Source organism: Pocillopora damicornis, chromosome 6 (assembly GCF_964200805.1).
Source record: "Pocillopora damicornis chromosome 6, jaPocDami1.2, whole genome shotgun sequence".
NCBI lineage: Eukaryota > Metazoa > Cnidaria > Anthozoa > Scleractinia > Pocilloporidae > Pocillopora > Pocillopora damicornis.
In genome coordinates, this window is record NC_142675.1 from 12,796,392 (window position 1) to 12,816,021 (window position 19,630).

The 19,630-nt window shown below is 36.5% G+C and overlaps 2 protein-coding genes across 7 annotated transcripts in view; both read left to right on the forward strand.

Moving 5' to 3' along the window:
- The first annotated feature begins 147 nt into the window (after positions 1–147).
- LOC149044042 (tyrosine kinase receptor Cad96Ca-like) lies at positions 148–7,230 on the forward strand. Of its 2 annotated transcripts, XM_089209069.1 has the most exons (15): positions 148–713; positions 885–937; positions 1,260–1,438; positions 1,595–1,705; positions 1,824–1,842; positions 1,976–2,006; positions 2,694–2,997; positions 3,164–3,274; positions 3,700–3,890; positions 4,585–4,707; positions 4,945–5,015; positions 5,185–5,225; positions 5,364–5,460; positions 5,546–5,645; positions 6,498–7,230. In XM_089209069.1, the coding sequence occupies exons 1-15, from the start codon at positions 711–713 to the stop codon at positions 6,561–6,563; spliced, it is 1,500 nt and encodes a 499-aa protein (XP_089065195.1). In that variant the 5' UTR covers positions 148–710; the 3' UTR covers positions 6,564–7,230. The 2 variants fall into 2 exon arrangements, with proteins under 2 accessions (XP_089065195.1, XP_089065196.1); XM_089209070.1 differs by lacking the exons at positions 148–713; positions 885–937; positions 1,260–1,438; positions 1,595–1,705; positions 1,824–1,842 and adding an exon at positions 2,458–2,534 and having other exon boundaries at positions 1,992–2,006.
- A 4,813-nt stretch (positions 7,231–12,043) lies between these two features.
- The window catches only part of LOC113670255 (uncharacterized), a 31,110-nt gene continuing 23,523 nt past the window's right edge, over positions 12,044–19,630 (forward strand). For all 5 annotated transcript variants that reach the window (XR_016187488.1, XR_016187486.1, XR_016187487.1 and 2 more), the window contains exons 1-2: positions 12,044–12,171; positions 14,620–14,964. Coding sequence is in view for 2 of the 5 variants with exons in the window: in XM_089208964.1 (XP_089065090.1) it covers positions 12,105–12,171; positions 14,620–14,964 (412 nt within the window). In the remaining 3 variants the exon portion in view is untranslated. The remainder of the gene's footprint in view (positions 12,172–14,619; positions 14,965–19,630) is intronic.

Sequence of the window (19,630 nt, forward strand, 5' to 3'; positions counted from 1 at the left end):
CTTCATCGCCTATATACTGACAGTTCTGATTTTCCAAGATGTCAGAGGTAATACGCCAGTTCTTCTCCTACCTTTGTCATTCAAGGGAGTCTTAAAAAACTGATCGAAAGTAGGCATTCTACAAACGTCACAGAAGGAAAAAAATGATCGTATTCCATTTTACCGGCAAGACCTGTCCTTCTAACAAATTTAAATAACTTCAAAATGATCCAAAAACTGGTATATTATTTTCGCATAAAACATAGACAACTATTTGGTCAGAAATACTTTCTAAATAAATGATCAACCCGAGGCTTTCACCTTGCGTGCATGACACAAAACTTTTCCTATCATAAATAATGTTGAGACTGCCTCAACCAATGTCATCTATGTCATAACTTGCGGTTATTTCAAAAAGTTATACTTCGGCGAAAAAGAAAGACGACTTGGGGAACGATTCTGAGAACACCATCGTGACGCAGAACACAAGAAAAAAAATATCTCTCAAATTGGCCTCCCTTTCGTACATTTGATGACAGTGTTCTTTGTAAGTAAAGGCTGTTTTTTGTACATGAGTTCAAATGATAATTCTTGTGCAAACAAACAAACGTTCATTTTAAGTCGTATTTTGTTTTTCTCCAATTCAAACAGTAAGCACAGAAGTTTACCTGACAGCGACAATACAGGAGAACTGTAGCAGACGTTCAGAAGTTGCTGAGAAATTTCCAGAAATGGTGAGATAATCTACTTGATCCACATACTGGAGTTTATGGAATACTGCCATGAGATTTATCATGAAAAGTGAATCTTAATCAATCTGTTCTTGAATGAAATGGTAATATTTCTGTTAAAAAGGATATTTTGAACGATCTTCAATATGCGACAATATTGATATGTCCTTTCAGGCTTGTCAAATTGCCTTTAGGTTTGGCTGCTCCGCCAACACTGTGAACACCAGGTAAGTTACATGTTGTTGTTTTACACTGAAACAACAAACGCAAATTTGTGTTTTGGAAGGGGGGATGAGCTTTTTCTCAGTGTGTTGTATTTTAGCGGTAAAACTGGTTTTTCTTCTCGAGCAAATTTTATTTAATGCAAGATAATTTACATTTAATATACAGTGAGATATTGGCACAGAAGGATACGAATTAATTTTATTTACCTTAATTTATTACATTGGTTAAATCTCAATATATTTTAACACTTAAAAGTCACCAAAGTACAAATATGTGTGATAATACTCTTTGCTCTTTTCCGCGCCCCCCCCCCCCCTTATCTAGGTGTGGCAGTGTTGTTCTTGACTTCATGATGAGGTTCAATCAAAGTGTAGTCGTCAGCAATGTTTTGATTCTCCTGTCGGATGCTGCAAGGCAAGACAAATTCGGAGGTTTTAAAGTCAATCCAGACTCAATTAAACAAGTTTTAATACCCACGGATGGCTCGGAAAGCACAACAGAAGGTAAATTTTACAAAGAAATCGTTAAATGGTTACAAGTATTCTTCCGAAGATGGACTGTTTATAATTGTATTCCGTATCTGTTTAATTAAACAACTTATTCTGTGACTGATACATTTCCATGTTTTTGTTTTTTTCGATGTTGTTGTTTTATTTAAGGTCCTGAAGAATGCAACTGCCCATCTAACAACGTCTTGTTGGCCATAATTGGGGTTCTTGCCTTCACAATCCTTCTTCTAATTATTTACATAATCTGGCTACATAAGAAAGGTAGGTAAAAGATCATAATCTGTGATAGAAGGTTTGGCTGTAAGATTCATTATTAAGCAAAAGCAAATTTTTAACCATATCCACATCACTGTTCTTTTTGTCCTTTCGTTCTTTTCAGGCGCTGTAGGGAAACAGAGGTAAGAATTTGCTGCCAGTAGGATTGTGTCGACGTAATGTACCAGATGTGGTTTCATCTTAACAAAAAATTCCAATCAAAACTGATGAAATTCTAAGCGTTTTATAATTATGTCTATGCTTTCTCAATTGTAGGACTTATGAAGATGAAAGAGGTGTTTGCTACGTAAGTTAAAGCTAAGAAATTGAGGTCATGTTAGTGTGGCCAGATATTATGTAATCTCACTTTACCTCTACTTTCTATAAGAAAATAAACGCTTGCAGCAAATAAAAAGGAAAAAATATGTAGTTGTACATAAAAATAGCATATTGCATCAGTGGCAGATACAATGAAATAGAGGAGGAAGTTAGGCTTGATAAGTTCTTTGTCCAGGGATCATGTCCTAAGCTGCTCCATGGATTTTCTTTCGGTTGTCCTTCACTTCAATGATCGCGAACTGTTCTGCACCCGGTTGATATTTGCTTTCTAAACAATTGATTTCGCGCATTTTTGGCCGTCTTATTTTCTTGATATTTTATTTTCTAAGGGTGGGTTTAGGAGCTGAGTACAGCAGGATTTTTTTCCTGCGTTTATTTGTCAAAAATTGCACTACCAATCGACAATCTTCATGTTGCAGTTTGTGGCTTCGGCGAATATGCTATGAGCCTCGATCACTCCACTGAACATGATAGTTTCAAAAGCAGAGAACAAAATGTTAGTGATAACAAAGTGTTAGTAATAAAAAATGTTAGTAATAATAAGAACAAGAGATTATAAACTATTTTTCATCTCTTGTCATGGAAGAATATAAACGTTTGTCTGAGAAAAATGGGTGAACTGATTTTTATAACCAACGGTGTGTTGGTTTAATAGAATGGAACAGGATTAGAAGATATCGAACCAAGTCTACCCGATTCAAGAAAACTCACTCAGCCTCCTGCTGAATACATGGATCTCATAGAAGTCAACAAAGATAATAGAAAAGCACAAAGAACAGCTCCAGGTGCTGATTACGCGCCTCTTCATCCATTAACACGCTGCTGGGAAGTTCCAAGACATCACTTGACCATAGAAAAAATAATTGGTAAAGGCGCTTTTGGTCAAGTTGCCAAGGGAACAGCAGTAGGACTTCCAGGGAGTCCTGAGACGACCACAGTGGCTATTAAGATGCTTAAAAGTGAGCTCTTGTACTTTAAATTGAATGACAGTCTTGGCCTACAGACATTCAAGAATTGTTACCGGGTTAACGTAATTTTCTAGCTATTTGCCTTTTCATAAGTTATGTTGGTATTTCGACACGCTTCCCGTTAACCAAATTTTACTCCTTGTTTTTAACGCTCTAGCAAACGCTGCTGAATCGGACAAGAGAGATTTGATGAAGGAACTTGACACAATGAAGCAGCTGAAACCACATCCTTACGTCATTAAACTTCTGGGATGTGTTACTGAATCTGGTATGCTTTGGTTATGCGGGTTTAATTTTGTTGTACACATTTTTCACCTGATTTACTCTGTAACGCTTTCTCTTCGTCGATAATTTGCTTCAATGGAAGAGTCACTGCTTCACAATTGAGCACAACAAGCAACCATCGCATAAGGTTATCTTGTTTTAGCCAACACAGACGTTCCTGGATTTAGTGACAGACTAAGACCGAATATTTGCCACTGGGCAGATCATTCTGTTGTATAGGCAGAAACGCTTTTTGTGAGGGAATAATTGGTCTGTACCTTCTAATGAGATCGTTACATAGGTTTTCTTGCTTTCGTGCGATTTCTTCAAGGGTTGACCATGACTGGGGTATTTATTTATTTATTCTAATTATTGCTAATTTTTTTTAAGAGAGAGTAATATATGAACTAAATTGTTTAATTTCTTCAGAACAGCTGTTGGTTTTGATTGAATATGTGCCTTTTGGGGATCTGCTGGGTTACCTGAGAAAGAGCCGTGGATTAAAAGACACTTACTACAAAGACCCGGATATCAAACCACAAACAAATCTGACGTCGCAGCAGCTGATGAGGTTTTCTTGGCAAATTGCTGATGGAATGAGTTACTTGTCCGCAAAATCTGTAAGTTAATTAAAAACACAAAAGACAAACAATTCTAAAACCTTCTTGTAAGGTCTATCGTCATGTTAAGCACTGTCTTGCATAGAATATTATGTCTTCACAAGATCATGCCCGGGAGTTACAAACGTATTCCAATCGTCTTGATGAGGCTATTTCTTTAGGGCCAGGAACCCTCACAATCTTGACGTCATCATATAAGTTTTATTTCAATGTGAGAATTGCGATATTTGTGCATCTTTGCAGGTGCACCCCATCGAAATAAAATATCTGGATTTTTCTCGTGCAGGCAAAGGCAGAGACGTGAATGCATAGGATCTTTTAGGATATTCAGCCTAAACTAAGTGTACAACAAACGTCCATTTTAGTGACAAGGAAGAATAGGAATAAAAACTTTAAATTAAAAAATTCACTTTTGTCGCTAAACTGCTCCATTACAGAATTCTATTTCGATTAAAATCTTAAGATTAGCGTTCTTTGAAATAACTACGTATTGCAGATATAAAGTAGTTTGCTTCTCTTTGGAATATGGAGGAGTTATTGTAGTAGTTTTAATTTTCTGCCATCTGGAAGAAAGAGAAATACGCACACCATATTATGTTGCTAGATATTTCTATTTTCCTATCCGAACCATTTCATTTCAGTTCTTTTTCTTCTGCAATCGCAAATTTTTGCTGTTGCATCAATTCCTTTCAAGATCATTCACCGAGACCTTGCGGCCCGTAATGTGTTGGTTGGACAAAAGGAAATATGTAAAGTGACAGACTTTGGAATGGCCAGAGATGTGCAGCAGGAAAATATTTATGAACGAAAGACTAAGGTACTCAAGAAAAAAGGGAGGTGGGGGCGGTATTACGTATCGTTCAGTTTAGTGATCTTTCACAATCATTGTTGTGGTAAAGCTGATATATTCCTGATTTCGATCATGAATTCCTTGGGACCCTAATGAAAACATTATCCATGCGTATACGAGTACAACTTTAAATATCACTGTTTTTGACTAGTCGCTACCTATAATTCTCGAGCTGTTTCACAAAGTGATATTTAAAATCTTTAGGGCCGTCTTCCCGTGAAGTGGACAGCTTATGAGGCCTTATTGTATGGTAAATATACCACCAAAAGTGATGTGTAAGTATACCTGATTATCAACCGTAGCAATTTATCAATAAGTTTTATCAATTTTAGTCTGGACTTGAATTCTATGCTTTGTCAAAGAATACGTATATTTTATTCGTCGTATATACTGTTTATGTCTATAGTCACTTAATTTATGTTCGTTTGATTTGACTTTCTGCAGATGGAGTTATGGAGTTTTGTTGTACGAGATTTTCACCATAGGTAACATCGAATGGAAGTTAGACAAACGTAATAAGCTTCCCCATGCAACCTCAAACTCCATCAATTGACACAGGTATGTTTTAGTGAAGGTCTTTTTTTTGTCACGTTTATATTTCGATGATCTTGTGGTTCTTCCAGGCGGTTCACCTTACCCACGAATGGATGGAAGAAAAATTGCAAACTTACTCCAGGATGGATACAGGATGCCTAAGCCACCACACGTCGATGAAAAATTGTAAGTTTTCTTTGTTACCTCGTTCTCTCTCGTTGTACAAGGAAATGCTCTTCAAATCTCAAACAGATCACTTGAACAATGCCAGGTATCAAATCATGATGAAATGCTGGAAGAATGACCCAGACGCACGACCAACTTTCACTGAATTGAAAAATCAGCTTAAGGACATGGAAACCCTACACAAGGTCAGAATTTTTATCAATATGAAAGTTTTTTTTCACGTAAGACCGACTGGCTTAGGCTTAGCTAATTAGGGTTAAACTTAACAGCATTGAGCCTAAATAGCGTAGTAATATGTACTCATCTTTGTAATTTTTACGAAGTTTGCATTGCATCTTTTTGTTATGACACTGAAGCTAGTACTCTACGAAAAACATCAAAGAAGTGAACAAGAATGTCTCAATGACAATTAATACTTTATGGTTATTTAAAAAAAAATCTGACAAGCCAGCAGGAAATTCATAGAGTTACCATGGTTTTCAAATGTCTGCACGGGCTAGCTCCTGAATATCTTAATTCTAAGTTTAAATGGCGTAACTCTGCTTATGACCTCAGGGACTCTGAAAATAAACTCAATGTTCCTCTACCTCGCACTAACTATTATCGAAAAAGCTTTAGCTATAGTGGAGCCACATTATGGAATAGTCTTCCATGTGATATAAGGAACACAGAGTCTCTGGGGTTATTTAAACGCAAGATCAATGCCACTCTATAACGCACGGCATTCACGGAAAACAGCTTTTAAATATTAGTTAGTGTTTTAATTTTTAAATAGTTTTAGTTAATGTAATTGCTGATGAATTGTTTCGTGCTTAAATAAAGATTATACTACTACTATACTACTTATACTATACTAAAAGATCATAGGGTGATTGCAAAACTGCATTGAGACGCACAAAGAGTAGCAGATGACGACGCCATAAAATACTTCCTCCTTGAATTTGTTTTGGTGTGAAAACCTGACCACTCATGAGGATAACCACTTAAAACTTTTTTTATTACTTTTTTGATTATTATGATATTATTTTCCTCTGCAGAAGCTAATCGACATGAAAATGTACGACAAGCAATTGTATGCAAACGTCGAGGATTTCATGGCGTAGTTAGATACACATCTACGGTGTATGACCTGCTAACATTTTGAACACTTCGCCCAGACAAGTGTCAGGGATTAATCATCGTTTCTTTACACGCTAACTTGGTAGAGATAGCCATGTTGCGTTTAGTAGTTAGGCTGGAACGTTGTAATTCAATTGACTTTATATTCCTAAACGCTGAAACGCTTTTATAAGTTTACCGATAAAGTTTACTCTCATTTTCTCTTTAACGTATCGAGTACTTACATGTATGCCTCGACACAAGCGTTTGAGTTCAGTTTATTTTCTGGCTCAATTCTTAGGTGATGATGAGATCTCGCTCTAAAAGCCATAGTTGTACAATTTTAATAAATTACTTAAACATTTTGCCGCAAAACCCGCTTGTTTTCAGGAAAGCTAATCGTGCGCATAAATTGCTTTCCCCAAGACCGCCTTTACTTGCGATACCAACTCGAAATACTTTTATACGGAACTCTAATCAAAATTATACTTGACACATTACTTCTGCAAGAAAGTTTGTTGTTTGGCCTAATAGGGCGATAGTTTCCGCGTACTAGATACTAATACACAACGAAACTGGTCGTAGATATGGGTGGAAGTCTTTTTTTCTTGGATACGTTGCTAATGTGATAACTTTAATTTTTTTTTATATAATAAAAGTGTTGAAAAGTTCTGTGTTGACTCTGTCTACATGATGATGCCGTACATGAGTTCACATATTTCTCTCCACCACATTGATCTAACATATCTAGACCCATCCCTCTAGATCTCTCCTTTGAAGGAAGGACAAAACCAAACCAAAGTAACAGAGCTTCCGGAAGTGCAAAAAATCGCTTGTACGTGTTTCAGGAGACTTACATCCAAGAGACCATGTTCTCCGGTCACTCTCAGTAGAGGTTAAGAGTCTATCAATCTTACATAATTATAAAATAGGTTGCCTTTAAGTCAAAACCCTTCTTTCCTCAGCTGATATAAATAATTGTACTAGAAACAGTACCTAATATCAAAATAACGCTCTTTCAGTCTGGAGTAGAGGATACCTGAGGAATAGTCTTAACATTCAAATGAAGGAGAGTTTAGCGTCTGTTTGGAAATATTCCCTGACGTTATTTTGTTTTTTGAGGCAAAATGATGCTTCAGCATACAGAGGGGAGGGGGTGAAATGGAGGGGGGAAGGGGGGGTGGTGAATTCACCCTAAATTTTTATATATAATTTTTTTGAAGGTTTTTACTGAGAAGAAAATGAGTTTTATCTTAACATTTCTGCAAATGTCGAACTTTGTCAAATTTGCCATTCTAACCGACATCACGAGTCCACCCCTGATGCAAAGATTGTCATTAGTCTGTAGTGGGATAAGGTAAGTTTACTAAGGATAATTACTATACTGCTTTTAAGAGTCGCTTCTTGGGAAGAATATTACACGTTGTTTGATAAGGTGGTTGGGTTTGTAGGAGTATCATGTGTGTTCTTTCCGTCGGTTAGTTCATACTCTTCACTAAACTCAAACGGCGCTGTTTTTTATTTCTATTTTTTTCATTTTTCAAGTCATGAAAAATCGTTCTTGAATCCTCATTCTCAACAGTGTAGCACATGCTATATGACTGCCTGATATGTCATTTATAAATCAGTATCAGCATGACTATACATACTAACGTAAACAACGGAACAATATGTGATGTTCTGGAGGGATGTTACTAAAAAACGATAAACGATGAACGAGGAAGGAAGAACGGAGAACTCGGTCTTTGGAGTAATCTGCTAAGACGATAAATTAAGTTGTTACTGAAGCGTTTTGACTTAAAATTTGACTTCAAAAGTTTAGTTTCAAGACGATAGAAATTGCAGGTGCGCTAGAAATCGGGTATTTGCATTAATTGGAGAATCAATCGTTCCGCCATTTATCCTTTCTAAAAGCGCCTAAATGAAGTGATTTTTTAATCTGGAGAACTCAAACAAATACAAGAACAAAAATTAAATTACTTTTGGTTCGCTTTTACATCAGGCGATGAAGTGGGAAGCCTTTGTTTTACCATAGTCTTGAACTACTGGTAATCATTGATGCATAGGCTGTGCACAAAACTATAATTTGACTATACATTTATAGCCAATACCAATCCTTGCACATAATAAAATGTCAGTAGCTAGGATCAGAGGAAAAAATAATATGATTGTTACGTTTACCACAAGAAAACTTTCACTGGGTTACTAACTTAATTATTTCAGCTTCACCTCGTACTCTTACAAAGTGGGTCTCATTAAGACACTCGTTGATAGGGCCTACAAAATTAATAACACCTGGTTAAGATTTCAAGAGGACATTAACAACCTTATTGATATTTTAAAAAAGAATCTTTTCCCAGCTCATTTAATAGAGAAGATTATAAACCGTTATATCACTGGGACCCAAAACAATCATCATCCCCGGGATTCCCTTCCTACCACTTCACCTACGTTCTACTTTAAGCTACCCTACATGGGCCATTTCTCTGCTATCACTCAAAAAAAAATCCGCCATTTTATTAAGTGCTATTGCAATGACTTGGATATCAAACTGGTTTCTCTTCCTTTAAAATCGGTAATTTGTTTGTTGTGAAAGACCCTGTCCCTGACGGGCTCCGTTCACGTGTGGTTTATAAGTTTGTATGTGCTGGCTGTAATGCCTGTTACGTCGGTGAAACCTGCCGGCATTTTTCCACACGTGTTAGAGAACACTTAGTCAGTGACAGGGCCTCTCACATTTTCAAACATCTGAAAGATTCTCCTGTAGTGTTCAACAGATAATTTCCATGTTTTAGATCACGCCTCCACCAGCTTTCAGCTTAAGATAAAAGAGGCTATTCATATTCAAAGAGAACAACCATCTTTGAATCAGCAATCACACCATGTAAATCTAAAACTATCTTTTTAATTCTCACACTTTCGTGCTTTACCTCTTTTCTTGTTGTCACTATTCGTCTTAATTAGCATTGTTCTACTTACTATATAATTCAACTTTCAACGCTTTGTAAAGTAATTAACTGAAGATGACAGAAGTTTCTGTCGAAACATGTCTTTCAAACTCAAAAGTGTTGTCGCTTTCTTTAAATTAGAATTTGGTTGAAAAATTAGAAATCAGCATAGGCTAAACAATTATGATTCCTAGAAAAAGAAATGCGTACTGATGAAAATGCAAAGCAAACTTTTTTACAACACCTGCCTGTACCTGTGCAGCAGGTAAACCTGTAGTTCAAGTCTTCGATGACTTCGAAATTTTGATGCACACCTCAAAAGGATACCAAATAAATTTCAAGTTTTTATTTATTCAGTTTGGGTTAAAGAGGTAGAATTAAGTCAAACATTCATACAATGACAGGTTCAAGGAATCTTCACAACTAATTCATAAGGTTAGTCTACCCGGACCAATCACCTTCGTGTACAAATTAGACCAGGACCCAGTTACATGAAGAGCGGATAACGCTATCCAACAGATGAATTGCTATCCAGCGGATAAGTGATAGCAAAAGGTATAGCATTATTCATGGGATAGAGTTTTATCCAGTAGAGAGCGCTATCTAACCTTCGAACAACTGGGGCCAGGTTTGAACTGATAATGCACAAAAGAACCATCTGTGGTGAGAGGGCATGCTTTCCTTTCTTCATTTAAAGAAATACTGAGGTTATCTTCTTTCCACAAGCTCAGTGGAAAGTGAGAGTGATTGAGACTGATATTGACTATGTTATTTGAATATATATCCAGAGGAGGCAAAAAAATAAGATATGGTCTGCACAACTCTCTTATTTTTATTTTTTTAATCTTCCTGCTTTGTGCATTATGTGGATGCCAATTAAATTTACTTTCATGCATTAAAATACAAACAATGTTCTCTTCATATATGTGCCCTAAACATTACAGGGGAGGAGGCAGGTCAAAGTAAAAACATGAATTAAAAAAGGAGGGCCCCCGTTAATTTCAGTCCGAATTAAAGGAGGATCCTTGCCTTTCCAGATTCCAACCCTTTAAAACTCCCATTTCTTGAGACCAATTCCATATATCAACGTTTAGTTTGGGTATAAGCATTGATAAGAAGCACCATGCATTAATGAAAGCTTGAGAAATAGTATTTAATGCAGTCTAAATAATACTATTACATGTTACAATGTGGTAACACAGCAAAATTATATAATCACACAATTCCAAACAAAGGAAGCCAGGTTATTGACTCACCTCCTTCAACTTTGAGTGCTTAAAGGTCCGAGGAATAGATATGACAAACAGGTACAATTTATACAAAGTTGAAAGTTTGAAAGTGAAAAAATATACATACATACATAAGATATACATTACAATCATTCATTCAGTCATTCATTTATTAATTTTGTCTGGTAGTCAGTCAGTCAGTCAGTTGGTCAATAAGTGGTCATGCGGGAGGCACGTGCTCTAGGTATTTTCTTTTGGATCAGATCTGAAATAGGATATCAAAAACTACATATAACCCCCCTTTTTTCAGACATTCAAGCTATTGCAGTTTTCAGGCATTCAAGCTATCACATTAAAGCTATTGGAGTTCAACAGTGCTTTTATGTTTCCAATTTTTGCAACAAAAAAAAAACAGCAACAACAACAAAGTGAATTACACACCTGTCTCTAAAAATCAAAATAAAGAGTAGATTTCATTTGTAGTTTTTATGAAATGCCATAATAGGAAATTTTTGGATCCCCCTTCCCCTATTGGTCTCCCCTACACGCCTGCATCCCTCCACTTAACATTCCCTCCCGTAAGCAGAGTTCATGTACGGCGGCCCTCTGGCGTTAGACTTACCTTTATCAAAGCTTGTTGTTGTTTCCATTTCGTGTTCGTACAGTAGCTTCTCGGCTGATTTTACATCAGGCACAAGATAGAAATTCTTAGAGATGACATGGTTCGAAGATACACGAAAGAGCTGATACCAAAATAGAGGGAATCTTGAGGAAAATTTCTCCCTATAAAATTGATTCTTGCTATGTACTGACTGAGTTTGTGCTTCTGGATTTTGATCCGCTTGACTTCCGTTTCCGGCCTTAGGAAAACGACCCCACAGAGATAGATCAGCGGAACCCGACCTTGATTATATTTATTGGCCCTTGGAAAAGAATCCACGATTGATAAACAGGAAAGAGGAGTTGAAAACTGTCTGTTACAAGTTATTTTTTATTTGCGTGACTTTAAGTTAGCTTCATACGCGCGCGTGATTGATCTCGGTGCCATCGAGTCACGCTCATTCGACACATTCGCAAGTTTCACGTATGGTTTACGATAAATTGAACATTTTGCCGAAAGGAAAGTTTCCACAATTCATGCAAATGTCCCAAGTGTATAGGTTAGATCGAGTTTTCTTCCATAAATTGCATCATCCGCCATGTTGTATAGGCAATATTACCGACTACGGCCGACAATTTCACGAGGGTGATCGTGAGAGTCGGTCCCAGTCTCGATACGAAGAGGGGCCTCCTTTTTTACCCGTTCAAGGGACTTCCGCAAGTTTAGGCACAACCTTCCTCATTGAAGCATCAGCGAAGGTCTGATAAGATGGTGTCTTTCAGTGATTATGAGATTTACTTAATCTTTCTTCTGCTGGTGAAGTTTCACGGGCCAGGTAAGTGTGAAATTAATTCTCCCATACAAAGGATTTTACAGTGTTTTTTATCATGTGCCAGTTTAAGCTTAGAAACCGTAAACGCCGACCCTTTATTTCTGAACGTGACGTTCGTCAAAATTATTTCCGAACTCCAAGGTGGCTTTCAACAGTTTTTTTAATTTCAAATTTAAGATATGATGTTGGGATTTCAATGACGTACGTGATAAATGAAGTCTGAATAACAATGATGCAATGCAAATCAAGAGCAAAGGATTTAATGTTCAAGTGTAACAATACCATACGATCAGAATTTTACATCAACTCTGAAGCTGGGAGGTGCACTATTTTCTTGAATAGTTTGAGTTTAAGTTCCTGCTTTGCCAGGTGGCTCTCCATTACAAACATGATGGCCATGCAAACCCAGGAAAGAGTTGCCATCTATACGTAAACTCTCTTCCTTGCCATCCATCGTTCATTATTGGGAAGAGTTGTTTACAATTTTTCCACTCATTATTGGTTCAAAGAATGACCTCAGCGAGGATAACTGCTGCCAGCTAAGTTTAGTGGGATTTTTTCTCTAGGTAGCAATCCTGTAAAGAAACTACATAACGCACTTGGATGGATAATTGAGTATTATTTGTTCAATTACCGACATGTATGATTTGTCTACTGACTTGACCAGTTTTTAGCTTTATGCTCATATGATTGTGGTATCCCACACCAGTAGTCATGCACTACTTATTCTTGTTGCATATTTAGAAAAAGGTAAAGTTTTACTAGGACCAAAGTTTTTGAAATGTGTGTGTATACATGTGGGCTTATGATAAATATACGTACTGAGATTTTCTCCCAACTAAATTTGAAAATAAAATTGACTTGTAATAAACTGCGCAAATTCTGATAAGTCAGATGGTTTTTCTCACAAGGGAGAAATGAGCCGAAATTTTTGACCAGTGAAAACAGTAGTGTGGGTTTTCTTTGCCTTTGTGGTGTGGCTTTTGCTAAAGTGATAGCAATGTTTGCTGGTTGCATACAACTGTGGAATCATGACTTCAGGGTTAAAAACAAGAAGTCAGCTGTTGGTGTAAACAAGTTAAATTAATTTACGAAGATAATGTCAGAGAAAGCTGGAATTTATGAAAATTTGTGAAAATCACTCTGATTTCACTTCATGCAAACTGATCACAATCTTTGTCAAAATCTTTGCTTAGATCAATTCCTGACATTCACAATCTGAGGAACTAAAGTAGAATCTCCTCCAAAATGGTACAAAAGACTTAAATTTCTAGATTCTGACTCCGATAAGAAAGCATGACAGTCCACCTTTGCCATTTCATTTGTGCTTATGTAAATGAGCAAAAAGTTATGGTTGAAATTGGCACTATAATTCCTATGGTATCAACAAACACTTTTCAGTCATCTAAGGAAGTGATTAATGCAATAGAAGAAAATTAAATTGCGAAGAGCATGAAAGATGCTAAAAGATTTAAGCATAACACTTTAAAAAACAAAGGGATAAAGTTTTTGCTGATTCAATTGAAAAAATCCCTTAACACTGCTTGCTCATCCTGATACAAGGAATCAACACAATTATAACAAGCTGTGTGCAATACTTAGTTCTTTATTCACTGAATATATGACAAGATTTGAAAGCACCTGGAGTGAGCAATTATACTAAAACAATTATTTGCTGAAGGCAAAGGGAAGATCAATGAATAACATTTGCTTTGCCTTCGGCAAATATTGTTAATATTTGTTCACTATTATATCATTTTACCGTAATTAGGGGCAATGCAACTCGCAAAATATGCCGTGGTTTTAAACTGTAGAACAGGGCAAGAATACAGACAGAAGTGATGCATGTGATTTTTGATTTATTTTCAAATTTTTAGACTGTATTTTAACAATGAACTTTAAAGCCCACAAAAAATTTTGTTCTGGTCATTAAGAACACTTAAAATAAATGGTTTCTTTACTGTTGTTTTCTTCTTTCATGCACATCTCATGTGATGGGTAGGATGCTCATATAAGACCATACAAATTTTACAAGACTAGAAGCCAAAGACCAGAAATGAAATGAGTGGAATAATAAATCCCTCATTCCATAGTTTTAAAATATAATACATGTGGATACTTCCACTTTCCATTTTCCACCTTGACAAGTTATTCTTCATAAAATTTCTTCTAGTGTACCACTTTCAAATTTTGGGAATTCACCACAGACTGTACATATTTCAGAGGTTACAGAAAGTGGAACTTGTCAAAAATGATTTTCATAAGGTGCAAATAGTTACCTATTACTATTACTGTTACTGAACCTTATTTCATAGCAAATGAAAGTATATTTCAAGCTGACTGATATCAGTGAATATGAATTCTAGTATATTTACACTTATTATTGTTATATTATCCTCACATGTGTAAACAAAGGGCTGAGAATATTATGTTGATGATTGTCTATTTTAGGTGGTGTGAATCAGCGTTTAACCCAGGAACCTTCTAATCCAAGCTACTTCATCAATGGTAGTGATGCCAACCTGGTGTGGGACTACACTGATCCACAAAATGACATTCAGAGCATTATCTATAGTGTTCTGGTTAATGGTAGATGGGTCGAAATGTTGGTTAATAACAGTCTTGGTGTCCAAGAACATCCTAACATTCCTCCATCTTACAAAGGAAGAGTTAAAATTGAAGGAAAAGCTACCCTGGTTATCGAGAACATCAACCCTGGAGACAATACTGAATTTCAATGTGAACTCAGGGGAGGCCTAAGCTCGCTTAAGAGTACAGTTCAGCTTATTGTGGCAGGTGCGTATTACAGAACCATTCATAGTCAAACAGAAATCAAATGTATTCTACTCATGTGTCTCATATTTCTGAGATCTGGAGAAAGTAAACAATAGCATAAATTTGCACAAACCTTTATATGCAGGGCTGAAAGTAGCTAGCCAATCCGACTTTTGCGAACAATTGTGCTACTTTTACTTGGCATGTGATGCTCCACAAAAGGAGAAAATAAATTCTACCATTTACTTTGCTGTCATTCTCATCAGTAAGAATTCAAAGAGTAATTGCTTCATTTTTCTGGCACCAACTACTGGGTTGCTCTGTTATGCATAGGTAACTATTATTAATATGAGTACTGAGATTTTCTCTTAGCGAAGCTGTCAATTAAAAATGGTCAGTCAAAACTGGAAACTATCCTACTAGTTCCATGATTTTGCTAAATCAGTGAAGGAGAATATTGCATGACCAATCACAGGCATTGTGTGAAATTAATTTGGTGTGAAAAAATGGCATTGCTTTTCAAGTCTTTTAAAGGAACTTGCCAAAGGAATGAAAGTTGGCATTATGCTTTATGATGCTTTCTGAGGATTATAAACTTCAAGGTTTACAGATGTAAATTTAGTCAACTGAGTGAGAATGGTGACTTCCTGAAGTAAGTTCTTAGACTAAGGAGCAAGGCGAGACTTGGACTAAATTTACATGCTGGAGCAAAATTTTCTTAAAGTTTTGGAAGTAATAAACCAATAAAGTCTATCATCCAAGTTCTTTATGCTCTTTGAAAGACGTTGAGCATGCAAACAGAAAATAATCCCATGATGATCAACTTGGCCTGGTAGGAGTGCTGTTCCTAGCAGATGCTGTTATTCATGGAGGTCAGTTCAACAGCTCTAATTTTATTGCTGACTTTGGTTGCTCCACTGAGAAACTGGCTGAGTTCTACAAAGAGCTCCAAGGGACTAAAAGTACTCAATTTCAATTTAGAGTATGAAACATTTTTTGAGCTTATGCAACCTAAACTTTTCCAAAAATTTTCATGTATAAAACGGAAGCATAGTGTTCTTTGAGCAGACTTTTTAATCTTCTCTCTGAGTGTTTTAACTTTCATTTTCGAACACAGTACCTTGGATGTCCTAACAACCTTAAGTACATAGAAACATGTGTGATATTAAGTATGTAACTTCTTGGTCATTTAACTGTGATTCAAAGTTGAAAACAATTGTGATATCTTAATACTCATGTACAATTTAATACTTCATTGTTTTCTTGAACGATTTTATTCACTTGTTGCAAAGAATCCAAACTCACTGTTTAATGTTTTTGATCGTCTATGACTGGTGAATAAAAATTGTCACCTCTTTCATCTCTACCAAAATGCTGGTTGTCGTTTACATATAGATTGCGTTTGGATAGAAGTTGTTACATAAAGAATGGAGTCTATTATGTAACAAGATGTTGTGGAAAAGTGTGTTAGAGACTTAGATTCTCGTTTGACCGGTTTGACAGCTGTTCATTCACTAGTTTTCTCCTGTCTGCTCACCGCATATCCAAGATGTCCCGTGCACTGTCAATAGTTTTGCAAGTTTTGACTTAGCGTGTTCACCATGATCCTTTTGGCATTGAGTTTCGAAAAAATTTCATCTTTATCCTGACTATATTCATCTTCAAGTGGTTAAATGCCTTTTTCCAGGTAGCATAGGGTCTTCCATGTGTAGCCAAGTAGAACACCTAAATTTGGCTTACATCCTAAGGTTTCTTCTATTCTACTGCTGATGTCATCAATGATATTGATGAGGCTAATGCTCCCAAGGTTTCTGAGATATGAAGACAGCTAAGAATCATTTTGTTCCTTTTGATAGGCGGCACATTTTAGTACAATTTAAAGGACATCTGCCTTCTTCTGGTCTCTTAGTTTCCTAGTTGATAATAGTTGATAATTTTTCTTCTTAAGGTGTAGACTTATACTTTAGGTGGTATTTTGAACTAATTTTACTATCTTTCCTTTAAAGTGCCAGGTCAGCAATTGTAAATGGGTAGATATAATTCTATTTAGATATTCTATCAATATTAGACTGATCAATAGCGATTTCGTAAAATTTTTGACAAAAATGAACGGTAGAATTATTCGATCAAACTTCGGTCATTTTCAAGTGAACAGTAAGAATGTCACGATGAAAATAAATATGCGTGTAAGAAGTAGAAAATTTTATGGAAGTGTAAACGGACAATGAGAACATACAAAGAGAAGAAATAATTAGAAGCTAATTGAAAACTAAATTGAAATTAGAAATGAAACTTAAAATCCTAATTAAAAACCTTTGCAGGAATTGAGTCCAACTGGACATTGAGAGCAGGTCTCAGTTCTTGAATAAAAAACATTTCGTAAATTAGGCAGTCAAATTTGTTCGTACTCTTCTTTAAAACACTCAAATTCTTCGTAAGATCCCTTGGGGCCAAAGAATGCTTGTTGCGAAAATGCTTGCCAATCGATGGAGTCGATTTTTTGTGTTCTTGAACATGTTGATGTAGATGGCGGCGTGTAAAACCAACATAACCTGCATCGTACAGGTGTTGGAAACTGTTCGATACGTTAGTTATTCTCAATTTGATTGATATTTACAAGTGATTTCGTTTATTTATACATAACTAAGCAAACATGTATGCGGCACGTGTTTTATCGTCCATATATGGCACTGTTCCTTGTGCTTACAACGGGACGTTGAGTGTGTTTCCTTCGAATTAGCCGAGAGTTGTGAGTGGGAGTCAACCGAAGCGTAGTAGCAAAATTGTTGAATCAAGCGAATAAATCGTCAGTTTATAAGGAAGCGTGGTACAGCTTTTTCACGTTTTCGACACAGGTCACATTTAAATTTGTATACAACGGTCGTGTGGCAACAGACGGGTTTGCTATGAGCTCCCCCTTGATCCTCTATTAGCCATTTTTTTATGTGCAGCATCGAGGATACTCATAAAATCGATAAATTAAGTGAATTTGATGTCTTTATAACGCGCAGTGTTTAGGAATCATTGATTAATCCCGGTTGTCTTCGAGGTCGTGTGACCTGTTACTTGAGCAAAATTATGATTCCGCCGATACCTGTCCTATAGAAACGCAACACATCGCTGTCTTCACCTCGAAATTTGAACATCGTCTATCGATCGTGAGCACGGTTTTAACGGTCGGCGATTTGAAGCTTTTTATTTATAAGGTTGAAACTGAATACAAATGTTACGCGCGAGATTTCAAGAAATACTGCCTTCATAAGAGCAGTTTTGCTTCGTTCGTACTTTCGTATTCATGCCTAGCGTTATGTGATAATGATAGTGATCGTTATGACACTTTTTAACAGACGCTCGTTCTTGTTTACTTCTGTTCATTGATAAGAGTCGAGTACGGCGCTGAGTTGACAATGAGCGGAGTTATGAGCAATTTTGTTGGCAACTCAGATTCACACTGAAGATTCAAGAAAATAGAGCGAATCAAATCGTTCAAACAGTAGCGGCAGTCTTACCTACTTGTGAACAAATATGTTTTTTTAGCTTGACGTTAACCGCAAACAGCAGAATGGAATCTTATTTTCTTCACTTATCCTATGAACTTAAAATCATCCTGGTAAAACATTAGGAAAATGTCTCCTGCTGCAGCAAACTGCAGATAATTTCACATAACTTTACTAAGGAATGAATGCAAACGAGTTAACTTTTGCTGCTAGTCGCAAGCCGTAAACTTTTACGAAACGACTCTATTGAACATGATATTTTCTGATCTTGCTCGCTTTCTAAGGAAGTGCCAAGTAGGTCAAAAACTTTTTCCTTTTTCTTCACAATGCAGGCAGGCCATTTCAAAAATAAACTGACGCTAATCGCTTCGGGACATAACCACGTAATGTCACCAACATGGAATACCTCCTTTGTTATAAACATAACACACCATTACAAGTTAAATAAAAGAATGCTTCCTAGATATCAGTAAGCTTCTTTCGCGCACGTTTTTTTTACGTGCGTTTGAAAAAATTGCACGCGTGTGCATGGGTTTTTTAACGCGCTTTTCGCGTGAATTTTGGGCCAAGTACCTCTGAGCTGTACTGTAATGCCCGTAAGTCCATAAAGTCCATTCTTAATGCAGGGCAGTAATTTTTTTTCTTTGCGTTTGAATTGGGCTTAAGAACGTTTTATTTGTGAGTATAATTCTTCAACATGTGGGGGAAGAGTCCGAAACTCTCCCTTCTGCAAACTCCCTTTGCAGATCAATCATGATGAACAATCAAATTATTTAATGTTAGGTAAAAGAACGATCAGTTCAAGGAGATGGGTAAGTTCTTCTTTTAACTTTAAGTAATGGCAAGCATCATTCAGCATGCCATTGGTGTATTATTTTTATCCGGAAGAATCCATAGTATCTCTTTCATCAAAATTTTAGTTCTCTGGGTTGAGGATGTCTTCAGTAGATCCTTTGTCAGACCAAGTTCCAAGTGAGGTGTGGCTTGATTGGCTATGTTCCTATTTGTTTATGCAGTGGCTAAAATTTTATCCAAAAAGATGGGGCTAGCTTAAAAGCTAGGGTCCTTAGCCCAATGAGTGACTTCCTGAATTAGCTCTTAGTTCCCGATACTGGGGCTCTGCTGAACAATTTAGCTCGTGAGCAAGCTAAATTGTACTGAATAAAGTTTGAGCCTCCTTATAATAGGTG